The sequence below is a fragment of the Nycticebus coucang genome, chromosome 2 (genome assembly GCF_027406575.1).
Source record: "Nycticebus coucang isolate mNycCou1 chromosome 2, mNycCou1.pri, whole genome shotgun sequence".
In the NCBI taxonomy this organism is placed as follows: Eukaryota; Metazoa; Chordata; class Mammalia; order Primates; family Lorisidae; genus Nycticebus; species Nycticebus coucang.
The window spans coordinates 43,656,195-43,668,801 of record NC_069781.1 but is presented as its reverse complement, the minus strand read 5'-3'; the positions used below and the strand labels follow the sequence as shown (position 1 = coordinate 43,668,801).

Below are 12,607 nucleotides of genomic sequence, written 5' to 3'. Positions count from 1 at the left end.
GGAGGGAGGGAGAAAAAGAGAAAGGAGAGAAAAGAAGGAGGGAGGGAAAGTAGGAAAGAAGGAAGGAAAAAGAATGAGAGAGAAAGAGAGGTCATGTTCCAACACCCCATCCTTCTAAAATCTTCTCCCTATAAGAAACCAAATTTACTGGGGTTTTGTATATTCATCTTGTGCAAATAAAGTAAATACAAATATACAGAGGATGCCAAAAAATGTACACACATTTTAAGAGATGTTATCTATGTATTACTTTCAAAATTGAATTGAAGGTACTGTTACTGGACAAGTTACCTAGACATGCTATGTATACCCATTTTACCTGCAATTTGTATACTTTGGGGGAATGATCAATTTTACTTCAAATAAGACTTCTTAAAATGTGTATCACTTTTTGGCACCCCTTTTATGTTATTTTCCCATCTTTTTACACTATTCTGAACCTAAACAATATATCCCAGTGATATTTCATAATGATTTTAGAATAGCTTTTCTTGGAGGTACCCATAGCTCGGTGGGTAGGGTGCCAGCCACATACACTGGGGCTGGGAGATTCGAACCCATCCTGGGCCTGCTAAAGCAACAATGGCAACTGCAACAAAAAAAATAGCTGGGTATAGTGGTGGGTGCCTGTAGTCCCAGCTACTTGGGAAGCTGAGGCAAGAGAATCACTTAAGCCTAATGTCTGAGGTTGCTGTGAGCTATGACACCACGGCACTCTACCAAGGGTGACAACTTGAGACTATCTCAAAAAAAAAAAAAAGAAAAGAAAATGAAAAAGAATAGCCTTTTCTTTTCTAGTATTTCCTCTGCAGATTTAGCATAGTTATTTAACTGGTTTCTTTAAAATGTACATTTGCAGTGTTTTCAGTCTTTATGGTTACAAGCAATGCTTCTAGACAATTATTATTTCATTCATACATTTTCTGTATATACATGTACATTTAGTGCACACACACACGAGGTATGACAGTTACATTTTTGAGCTTATCCTAGGAAAAGTGCTACATACCTCATTGCCAAGTATCACTACAGTCACCTTCAAGGTTCTCCCCTTGAGAAGCTATGCACAGATGCCAGTGCCTAGTGCACCCTTCAAAGCAATTTTGGACAGAGAGGAGCAAGATGGCAGCCGAGTAACAGCTTCCTTGCAACTGGGCACCGTGACTCTGGGGAGACAAGATTCCAGGCATCTCTGGCTGGTGGGATCTGCCTATAATCATCCCTTTGAGGACACAGGGAGTCAGTGAGAGACTTCTGGACCCCAAGAGGAGGACAAAAGCAATGGAAAACTGGCAAGTGGTTGTGCGTTTGTTCCGTCTAATCCCGCCAGCAGCTGTAAGTACAGCAGCAGTGAGACTGCAAACTGGAAAGGTCTTGCCTGTGAGCTGTTTGGGTGTTTTTGGACTTGGCACTCAGTTGAACTTCCTTGGGAGAGCTTGGGCAGGAGTGCAGAGAACTTTGGGCATTGTCTGGAGCCCCAGACTGAGCCAGACAGAGCAAATAATGTTCAGCTGTGGGCCACATGGAGCCATTGTGAGAGAAGTGCCCCAGCAATCTCCGCCCTCGGAGTTGCACAGCAAGGATCGGCAGGGGCAGGTTATCAAGTGACTGAACAGCCTAAAGGCGGGGACTGAGCCGCCTTACAGCCTTAACCCTCAGGGGCAGAGTGAGACCAGTTTTGGCACACTGGGTAAGTGGATAGCCACTTCAGAAGAGATCCCAGCAACAAGTGCTTTCCTGGGACAGCTTCTGCTTAGCCAAGTTTAGAAGTTTAAAGTGACTTTTAAGGGGGCTGAAGAGAGATTTAGGGTCTCCACCCTGCAAGGTTTGAGAAATCAGCAGAGGCCTCCAGTCATATCAGCATTATGATTAACATCTCATACCCCAGAAGATCACCTGTTGCCCAGACAATATTCAACAAGATAAATATACTGCTTTGTTTTGGGTTTTGTTTTTTGGGGGGGGTTTGATGTTGTTGTTGTTGATGTTGTTTTTAATTTTTTTTGTAGAGACAGAATCTCACTTTATGGCCCTCAGTAGAGTGCTGTGGTCTCACACAGCTCACAGTAACCTCCAACTCCTGGGCTTAAGCGATTCTCTTGCCTCAGCCTCCCAAGTAGCTGGGACTACAGGTGCCCGCCACAACGCCCGGCTATTTTTTGGTTGCAGTTTGGCTGGGGCCAAGTTTGAACCCACCACCCTCGGTATATGGGGCCGGCGCCTTACCAACTGAGCCACAGGCGCCGCCCTGTTGTTTTGTTTTTTAATTTCAACCTTTTCCCTGTAGATTTTTCTTTTGTTTTTTTTTCTTTCTTTTCTTTATCCATTTTTCTAGTTTAAATACAATTTCCCATTGTTGCCTTTTTCAATAATTAGAACTTCATTTTTGCTAGTGTTTCTACCCCTATTATTGGTTTTTCCCCCAATTTTATTCCTTAAAATTTTCTGTTTGCTTGTTTTGCTTTGATTTATAGCACTTTTGTCTTTCCTCTCTACTTGGTGGAGGTGGGGTACTGTGTCCAATCAGGCTAGCAAAGAGCTGCTGACCTCAAGGGAACCACCCAACCTTTCACCCCCAGAGGTTGGGTTTTTTTTTTAAGGTTGTGTCAAAATACCCTACTGTACACCTATATTGCTCTGTCTTCGTCTTTCTGTGCCTCTTTTCTCTTTGTCAATATTCCTTTTTACCCACCCCCTCTCCTTTCTCTTTTTTCTTTTCTTTCTTCTTCTTCTTCTTTTTTTTTTTTTCCTTTCTTTTATCCCTTCTTGCTCTTCAACCTTCTCATCCTTCTGGTCCTGTACCAAAAGGACTTATAGAAACCCTAGTCCACAGGCATGGCAACTTAAAGAGCAAGAGGAAGTGAAAGGAAAATTAGGGCAAGGAACCAGGTAAAAGAAAACACTCATGAGGAAGACTCAGCAGAAAACTCCTGGAAACACGAAGAACAAGTCCAGAGCAACCCCTCCAAGGGACCATGAGGTAGCTACTTCAGAGGATTCCACCTATAAAGAAATATTGGGAATGACAGAAAGGGAATTTAGAATACACATGATGAAAACAATGAAGGAAATAATGGAAACAAGGAAGAAAACTGCTGATAAAGTGGAAAATAACCAAAAGGAAATCCAAAAACAGAATCAAATGAGAGATGAACGATATGAAGAATATAGAAAGGATGTAGCATAGCTGAAGGAACTGAAGCAGTTAATTACGGAACTTAAAGATGCAATAGAAAGTATCAGCAACAGTTTAGACCATGCAGAAGAAAGAATTTCAGAGGTAGAGGACAAAGTTCTTGAGATAACTCACATAGTTAAAGAGGCAGAAAAGAAGAGACAAAGCAGAGTTCACTGACAGAATTATGGGACTTTAAGAAGCGTCGAACATACGAGTGATAGGTATCCCAGAAGGGGGAGAAGAATGCCCCAGGGTAATGGAAGCCATACTAGAGAATATTATAAATGAAAATTTCCCAAATATCACCAAAGATTCTGACACACTCCTTTCAGAGGGATGTCAGATCCCAGGTCACCTCAACTCTAACCGAGCTTCTCCAAGACACATTGTGATGAACCTGTCCAAAGTCAAGACAAAAGAAAAGGTTCTGCAAGCTGCCAGGAGTAAGCGCCAGGGGCAAATCCATCAGAGTGACCGCAGACTTCTCTAATGAAACTTTCCAAGCAGGAAGACAATGGTCGTCTACCTTTAATCTACTTAAACAGAACAATTTCCAGCCCAGAATTCTATATACTGCTAAGCTAAGCTTTAAAATTGAGGGAGAAATCAAATTATTTACTGATATACAAACATTGAGGAAATTCACCACAATAAGACCAGCTCTACAGGAAATACTTCAACCTGTTCTACACACTCATAATCACAATGGATCAGCAGTAAAGTAAGAATTCAGAAACTAAAGGACAGAACCTAACTTCCGCACTGATGCAAAAGAGAAAACTAAGCAATGGACTCTCTCAAAATAAGATGAATAGAACACTACCACAATTATCAATTATCAATAATTATCAATTATCTCAATAAATGTTAATGGCTTGAATTCCCCACTGAAGAGGCATAGATTGGCTGATTGGATTAAAAAACAAAAGCCATCCATTTGCTCTCTGCAGGAAACATACCTGGCTTCAAAAGACAATTTAAAACTCCAAGTCAATTGGAAGGGTTGGAAGGGTTGGAAGACAATTTTTCAGGCAAACGGAATTCAGAAGAAAAGAGGAGTTGCAATCTTATTTTCAGATTCATGTGGATTTAAAGCAACTAAAGTCAAAAAAGACAAAGATGGTCACTTTATATTAGTCAAGGGAAAAATACAAGAAGAAGACATTTCAATTCTAAATATTTATGCACCCAATTTAAATGCTCCCAGATTCTTGAAACAGACCTTACTCAGTCTGAGCAACATGATATCCAATAATACCATAATAACAGGGGACTTTAACACCCCTTTTACAGAGCTGGACAGATTCTCTAAACAGAAATTAAACAAAAATATAAGAGATTTAAATGAGACCCTAGAACAACTGTGCTTGATAGATGCATATAGAACACTCCATCCCAAAGATAAAGAATATACATTCTTCTCATCACCCCATGGAACATTCTCTAAAATTGATCATATCCTAGGCCACCAAACAAACCTCAACAGAATCAAAGGAATTGAAATTTTACCTTGTATCTTCTCAGACCATAAGGCACTAAAGGTGGAACTCAACTCTAACAAAAACGTTCAACCCGTTTCTAGACAAGGCAGTTGAGGAGGAGGGAGCGATTGGAGTGGGGGGTGGGTTGGCCTGGCGTGCACTCCGCACCTCGGCAACGCTATTGCGCGTGGAACGGCTGCTTCTGTTAGACTTGCCCAGAAGAAAAGATGTTTGGTTTTCACAAGCCAAAGATGTACCGAAGTATAGAGGGCTGCTGTATTTGCAGAGCTAAGTCTTCCAGTTCTCGATTCACTGACAGTAAACGCTATGAAAAGGACTTCCAGAGCTGTTTTGGGTTGCATGAAACTCGTTCAGGGGACATCTGCAATGCCTGTGTCCTGCTTGTGAAAAGATGGAAGAAGTTGCCAGCAGGATCAAAAAAAAATTGGAATCATGTGGTAGATGCAAGGGCAGGACCCAGTCTAAAGACCACATTGAAACCAAAGAAAGTGAAAACTCTGTCTGGGAACAGGATAAAAAGTAACCAGATCAATAAACTGCAGAAGGAATTTAAACGTCATAATTCTGATGCTCACAGTACCACCTCAAGTGCCTCCCCAGCTCAATCTCCTTGTTACAGTAACCAGTCAGATGATGGTTCAGATACAGAGATGGCTTCTGGTTCTAATAGAACACCGGTTTTTTCCTTTTTAGATCTCACATACTGGAAAAGACAGAAAATATGTTGTGGGATTATCTATAAAGGCCGTTTTGGGGAAGTCCTCATCGATACACATCTGTTCAAGCCTTGCTGCAGCAACAAGAAAGCTGCTGCTGAGAAGCCGGAGGAGCAGGGCCCAGAGCCTCTGCCCATCTCCACTCAGGAGTGGTGACTGAGGTTCTCATGTAGAAGGGGAGCAAAAATGATTTAAATTTTGAAAAGACCACAAAGCAACAAACTGACCCTCCTATTTTTAACTTGGATACCTGCTATTCTGCCAAAAGACAACTTTTAGAATAGTTTTGAGTGGGCTGTTTTTCCCCCCAGTTCCACAAACTCTGAAGCCAGTATCTAGGTGACTAAAAAAGAATTGTACATAATATTTAAGATGCTGAGTATTTCATAGGAAAGCTGAATGCTGCTGTAAAGTGCTCTTTAAGTCTTCTTCTTTTTTTTAATCCCCTGTAATGAATGAAACTAAGGGGAATTTCAGGGGACAGAGATGGGATTTGTTGTATGATAAACAGTACGTAGTTTTAGTCTTTCTCTATTGAGAAGCAGTGGTTGGGGCATTTTTAAAGATGGCTGGCTATACTTGTTTTCCCTCATGATAATAATTTTGTCATAATACAGTAACATAGACTTGCCCCTAGAGGTAATTGTTAATAATTTTGAATATTAAGGTCTTGCCAAGGTTGTGACAATTCAAACCTGTACTACTGATTATTAAGCAGGACAGACTGAGCTTTCTGTTACAAATACCTTGACGAAAAATATACAGAGAGGTAACTGTGTATTTTGCATCCTGTGCCACCTCCCTTCATATTAATATTTGAGAAAGATTTTAATTTATGGGGTGGTGCCTGTGTCTCAAAGGAGTAGGGCCCCGGCCCCATACACCGGAGGTGGCGGGTTCAAACCTGCCCTGGCCAAAAAAAAGAAAAAAACTGCAAAAAAGAAAAAAAAAGATTTTGATTTATGTGGAATTTCTAAAGCAGAGTGAAAGCTCCTCTTAAGGAAATGACAAGTCTTTAAGAGAGGTGAGACCCCATATGAATAGTACCAAAGTGTTACCACATGGTAGACAGCATGAAAAATGTTTAACTATCTGAAAAATAAAATGTTTAAGTCTTCAGATGGCACAAAACAAAGGTTAATGCTTTGGGGGGCATATTTCTTAGAGGGCTTGCTGAGTATGTAAATAATTGACTTTTGTTTGTGTTAAATGACTGTTTGATGACTTCATTGAAAATCTGCACAATTCAGTTTTAGCTCTGGATTACTTCAGTTGATCTTTGTGAAGGTTTTATCTGTGTAGAGTGGATGTTTAACTTCTTTTAACCTGTTAGGGTTTTTATTATTATTTTTTTCACTCTATATTTAAAGTAAAATTTACTAAAAGAAAAGAGGTGTGTGTTAGTGGTAAGTGGGTTGGTTTTGGTTTGGCTTCTTTTAGTCAGGCTTTTCGGACATTGAGATACTGTGCTTGGAGTTCTTCAGTTCTAAAATCCTCATTCAAAGCCTCTCACTTGAACCCAAACCAAAGTGTTCTTATTGCCTCTTTTCTGAAAGTTCAGGAGAAAAATATTACCAGTTCAGACTTTTCATGAGGGAGGAGTATTTGCTTGCCTTATAATGACATGATTAGTTTTTATTTTTTGAACTGGATTTTAAAAATTGGGTAGTATAACAATAAGGAGTGAGCCACTTTTTATGGGCACCCTATAGTTTTGTAGTTCTTAATCTAAACATTTTATATTTCCTCCTCTTGGAAAAAGCCTACATGTGATAAGCCACCATATGCACAGACTACACAGTTAGTTGGGCCGGCTCGCATGGCCTTTGAGGTGAATTACAGGAGTCCAGCCATGATCATCCTCCTGAGTTCTTTTGAAATGGTTTTTTTTTTTTTGTACATTTTGGCTACAGTATTGGTGGTAGAATATACTATGATATGGATCATCTCTACTTCTGTATTTATTTATTTATTACTAGACCTCAACCACAGTCTTCTTTTTTCCCTTCCACCTCTCTTTGCCTGTAGGATGTACTGTATGTAGTCATGCACTTTGTATTAATATATTAGAAATCTACAGATCTGTTTTGTACTTTTTATACTGTTGGATACTTATAATCAAAACTTTTACTAGGGTATTGAATAAATTTAGTCTTATTAGAAAATAAAAAAAAAAAAAAAAAGTTCAACCCCACACAAAGGCATTGAAATTAAATAACATTCTGTTGAATGACAGATGGGTGTAGGAAGAAATAAAACAGGAAATCATTAACTTCCTTGAGCATAACAACAATGAGGACACAAGCTACCAAAACCTGTGGGATACGGCAAAAGCAGTTTTTAGAGGAAAATTTATTGCTTTAGATGCCTACATTCGAAAAACAGAAAGAGAGCACATCAACAAACTCGCAAGCCATCTTATGGAATTGGAAAAAGAACAATCTAAGCCTAAACCCAGTAGAAGAAAAGAAATATCCAAAATCAAATCAGAGATGAATGAAATGGAAAACAAAAGAATTGTTTAGAAAATTAATGAAATAAAGAGTTGGTTTTTTGAAAAAATAAATAAAATAGATAAACCTTTGGCCAGAATAACTAGAAATAGAAAAGTAAAATCTCTAGTAACCTCAATCAGAAATGGTAAAGGGGAAATAACAACTGATGTCACAGAGATACAAGAGATCATCTCTGAATACTACCAGAAACTCTATGCCCAGAAATTTGACAATGTGAAGGAAATGGATCAATATTTGGAATCACACCCTCTCCCTAGACTTAGCCAGGAAGAAATAGAGCTCGTGAACAGACCAATTTCAAGCACTGAGATTAAAGAAACAATAAAACAGCTTCCAACAAAAAAAAAATGTTATGATGCCCCATAATCATATCATTGTATACACTTATGATTTAATAAAAAAATTAAAAAAAAAAAATGCCCTGGTCCAGATGGCTTCACACCAGAATTCTATCAAACCTTCAAGGAAGAGCTTATTCCTGTACTGCAGAAATTATTCCAAAAAATTGGGGAGGAAGGAATCTTCCCCAACACGTTCTGTGAAGCAAACATCACCCTGATACCAAAACCAGGAAAAGACCCAACTAAAAAGGAGAATTTCAGACCAATTTCACTCATGAATATCGATGCAAAAATTCTCAACAAAATCCTAGCCAATAGATTACAGCTTATCATCAAAAAAGTCATACATCATGGTCAAGTAGGTTTCATCCCAGGAATGCAAGGCTGGTTTAACATACGCAAGTCCATAAACGTTATCCACCATATTAACAGAGGCAAAAATAAAGACCATATGATCCTCTCAATAGATGCAGAAAAAGCATTCAATAAAAGCAGCATCCTTTTCTAACTAGAACACTGAAGAGTATAGGCATAGTTGGCACATTTCTGAAACTGATTGAAGCTATCTATGACAAACCCACAGCCAATATTTTACTGAATGGAGTAAAACTGAAAGCTTTTCCTCTTAGAACTGGAACCAGACAAGGCTGTCCTCTGTCACCTTTACTATTCAACATAGTGCTGGAAGTTCTAGCCAATACAATTAGGCAAGACAAGGAAATTAAGGGAATCCAAATGGGAGCAGAGGTGGTCAAACTCTCCCTCTTTGCTGACGACATGATCTTATACTTAGAGAATCCAAAAGACTCAACGACAAGATTCCTGGAAGTCCTCAGAAAATCCAGTAATGTCTCAGGATATAAAATCAACATCCACAAGTCAGTAGCCTTTGTATATGCCAATAGTAGTCAATATGAGAAGCTAATTAAGGACACAACTCCCTTCACCATAGTTTCAAAGAAACTGAAATACCTAGGAATATACCTAACATAGGAGGTGAAGGACCTCTATAAAGAAAATTATAAAATCTTCAGAAAGGAAATAGCAGAGGACTTTAACAAATGGAAGAACATACCATGCTCATGGCTGGGAATAATCAACATTGTTAAAATTTCTATACTTCCCAAAGCAATCTACCTATTCAATGCCATTTCTATTAAAATAACAACATCGTACTTTCAAGATCTGGAAAAAAAGGATTCTGCATTTTGTATGGAACCAGAAAAAACCCCGTATAGCCAAGGCAGTTCTTAGTAATAAAAATAAAGCTGGGGGCATCACCATACCAGATTTTATGCTGTACTACAAAGCCATAGTGGTCAAGACAGCATGGTTCTGGCACAAAAATAGAGACATAGACACTTGGAATTGACTAGAAAACCAGGAAATGAAACTATTATCTTACAACCACTTAATCTTTGATAAACCAAACAAGAACATACCTTGGGGGAAAGACTCCCTATTCAATAAATGGTATTGGGAGAACTGGATATTCACATGTAAAAGACTGAAACTAGACCCACACCTTTCTCCACTCACAAAAATTGATTCAAGATGGATAAAGGACTGAAATTTAAGGCATGAAACAATAAAAATCCTCAAAGAAAACATAGGAAAAACACTGGAAGATATTGGCCTGGGGAAAGACTTCCTGAAGAAGACTGCCATGGCAATTGTAACAACAACAAAAATAAACAAATGGAACTTCATTAAACTGAAAAGCTTCTGTACAGCTAAGGAGACAACAACCAAAGCAAATAGACAAGCTACAAAATGGGAAAGGACATTTGCGTGTTTTGAATCAGACAAAAGTTCGATAACTAGGATCTATAGAGAACTCAAATTAATCCACATGAAAAAAGCCAACCATCCCATATATCAATGGGCAGGAGACATGAATAGAACCTTCTCTAAAGAAGATAGACAAATGACTAACAAATGTATGAAAAAAATGTTCATCATCCCAATCTATTAGAGAAATGCAAATCAAAACTACCCTGAGATACCATCTAACTCCAGCGAGAATGGCTGGCCCACATCACAAAATCTCAAAACTGTAGATGCTGGCGTGTATGTGGAGAGAAGGGAACACTTTTACACTGCTGGTGGAACTACAAACTAGTACAACCTTTTTGGAAGGAAATATGGAGAAACCTCAAAGCACTCAAGCTAAACCTCCTATTTGATCCTGCAGTCCCATTACTGGGCATCTACCCAGAAGGGAAAAAATCCTTTTATCATAAGGACACTTGCACTAGACTGTTTATTGCAGCTCAATTTACAATCGCCAAAATGTGGAAACAGCCTAAATGCCCACCAACCCAGGAATGGATTAACAAGCTGTGGTATATGTACCAGTATTACCATGTAATACTATTCAGCCATTAAAAAAAATGGAGACTTCACATCCTTTGTATTAACTGGATGGAAGTGGAAGGTATTATTCTTAGTAAAGCATCACAAGAATGGAGAAGCATGAATCCTATGTACTCAATTTTGATATGAGGACAATTAATGACAATTAAGGTCACGGTGGGGCTGGGGGAAGGGGAGAGCAGAGAGAGAAAGAAGGATGGAGGGGTGGAGAAAGGAAGAGCAGAGAGAGGGAAGGAGGGAGGGGGTGGGGCCTTGGTGTGTGCCACACCTTTTGGAGGCAAGACACGATTGCAAGAGGGACTTTGCCTAACAAATGCAATCAGTGTAATCTGGTTTGTTGTACCCTCAATGAATCCCCAACAAAAAAAAATAAAGCAATTTTGGAACTTTTTCTGGAATGGCCATAGAGTTGTCATTATATTGCCCTTGATGTCCTGAATATCATCAAAATGTCTTCATTTCAATATTTCCTTTATCTTCAAGTAAAGAAAAAATTCCTTGGGGGCCATGTTAGGTGAGTAAGGAGGGTATTCCAATACAGTTATTTGTTTGCCGACTAAAAAGTCCCTCACAGAGTGGGCTGTGTGAACTGGTGCATTGTTGTGATGTAAGAGCCATACCTTTCTTATGCTGATATTTTCAGTTAAGATTTTTCTGGTTCTCTATCAGTATTTACTTGGTCTGCTTGCTTCTCACAGTTAGCCAACAATCCAACCATTGTTTGCAATGTTTTTGTCAGTTCTGCTCATTACTGGATGCCTTCACCTCTCTTCATCAGTAATGCCCTCTCTCCCCTCAGAAAAACATTTAATCCATTTGTGCACTGCCATGTTCTTCACGGCATTATTTGCATAAACTTGGACTAACATGTCCCTGATTTCACTTCTACTCTTGCCAAGTTTAACAAGAAATTTAATGTTTGTTTGTTGCTCTAATTCAAGCTCCGACATTCTCATGACAGCACACAAAACACTCAACAATAATGGACACCAGTCAGAAAGACACCAGCATATGTTGACACAAACACAGCTGTGAGTTCCTAACATACCAAGGTTATGAAACCTTACCAAATTGTTTGTACAGTGCTGGCAATGTAAGTGCATGGTGGAAAGTTCATGAACTTAATTGTTAGACCTTTTACCTAATTATATATGTTTATAGTATTTGTCAGATATTAGTTTTGCTGTGTTAGAGGGGTTCTAAATAATAACAATGCTCAAGGTCTGACAATAGGAACAAATTTTTCCCCTTTCTTTTATACTTGCAAAAGAAGCAGTGGGATGCATTAAAACTAGGTTTTGGTATCAGACAGACCTGAGTTTGAACACAGCTCTTCCCCTTATTAGCTTTAAAGCTTTAGGCAAATTGTTTAAATTCTCTTATCTTCAGTTTTTTTATTTTTAAAATGGAATAATGTTCACCTTGCATGGTGGTTGTGGCAGTTAAATATGGTATGAAAATTTTAGTTCTCTTTTTCCAAGAAGCTATTACCTTTGGAAAAAGGGCATCTGTCTCGTTCATTGCTGCACCCATGGTTCCTATCATAATGTTTGGTACATACCTGGCATTCAGCAAATATATGCTGAATATTTAATGAATAAATAAACATATTTGACTAATTGTTACACATTTAGCAACATTTCATTTCCCTAGCCCTGTGCATCACTCGTGTTCCTCCTATTCCTCTAATTTTCCCACTCTGACTCCTCTCCGTCTTCCTGTCCCCTAACTTCTGATTCCTATTATATCCTTGGCCTTCGGTTTTCTTCTATTACCCATTTAGCATTCAGTCCTATATCATATCCCAAACAAATAAATAAATAATCAAATCAAAATCTACCACCTCTATTATGCTTGCATTTTATCACCTCTACCAAAACAATTAAATACTGAGCAAGCTCATAGTTAAGGAGATGTTCTGCATTCCTAAGATACTGCTTCTGGTTTCATATTTCAGAGTAGAACAAAACAGTCTAGT

At 38.7% G+C, this 12,607-nt stretch overlaps 2 protein-coding genes across 2 annotated transcripts in view; both read left to right on the top strand.

Annotated features, from left to right (window-relative positions):
• The window catches only part of LOC128596405 (phospholipid-transporting ATPase FetA-like), a 197,627-nt gene that overhangs the window by 82,452 nt on the left and 102,568 nt on the right, over positions 1 to 12,607 (top strand). The gene's annotated exons all lie outside the window — the stretch shown is intronic.
• On the top strand, positions 4,760 to 6,008 carry LOC128570406 (SIN3-HDAC complex-associated factor). The gene has a single exon (XM_053569500.1). It carries the CDS (start codon positions 4,887 to 4,889, stop codon positions 5,550 to 5,552), a length of 666 nt encoding a protein of 221 aa, XP_053425475.1. The 5' UTR covers positions 4,760 to 4,886; the 3' UTR covers positions 5,553 to 6,008.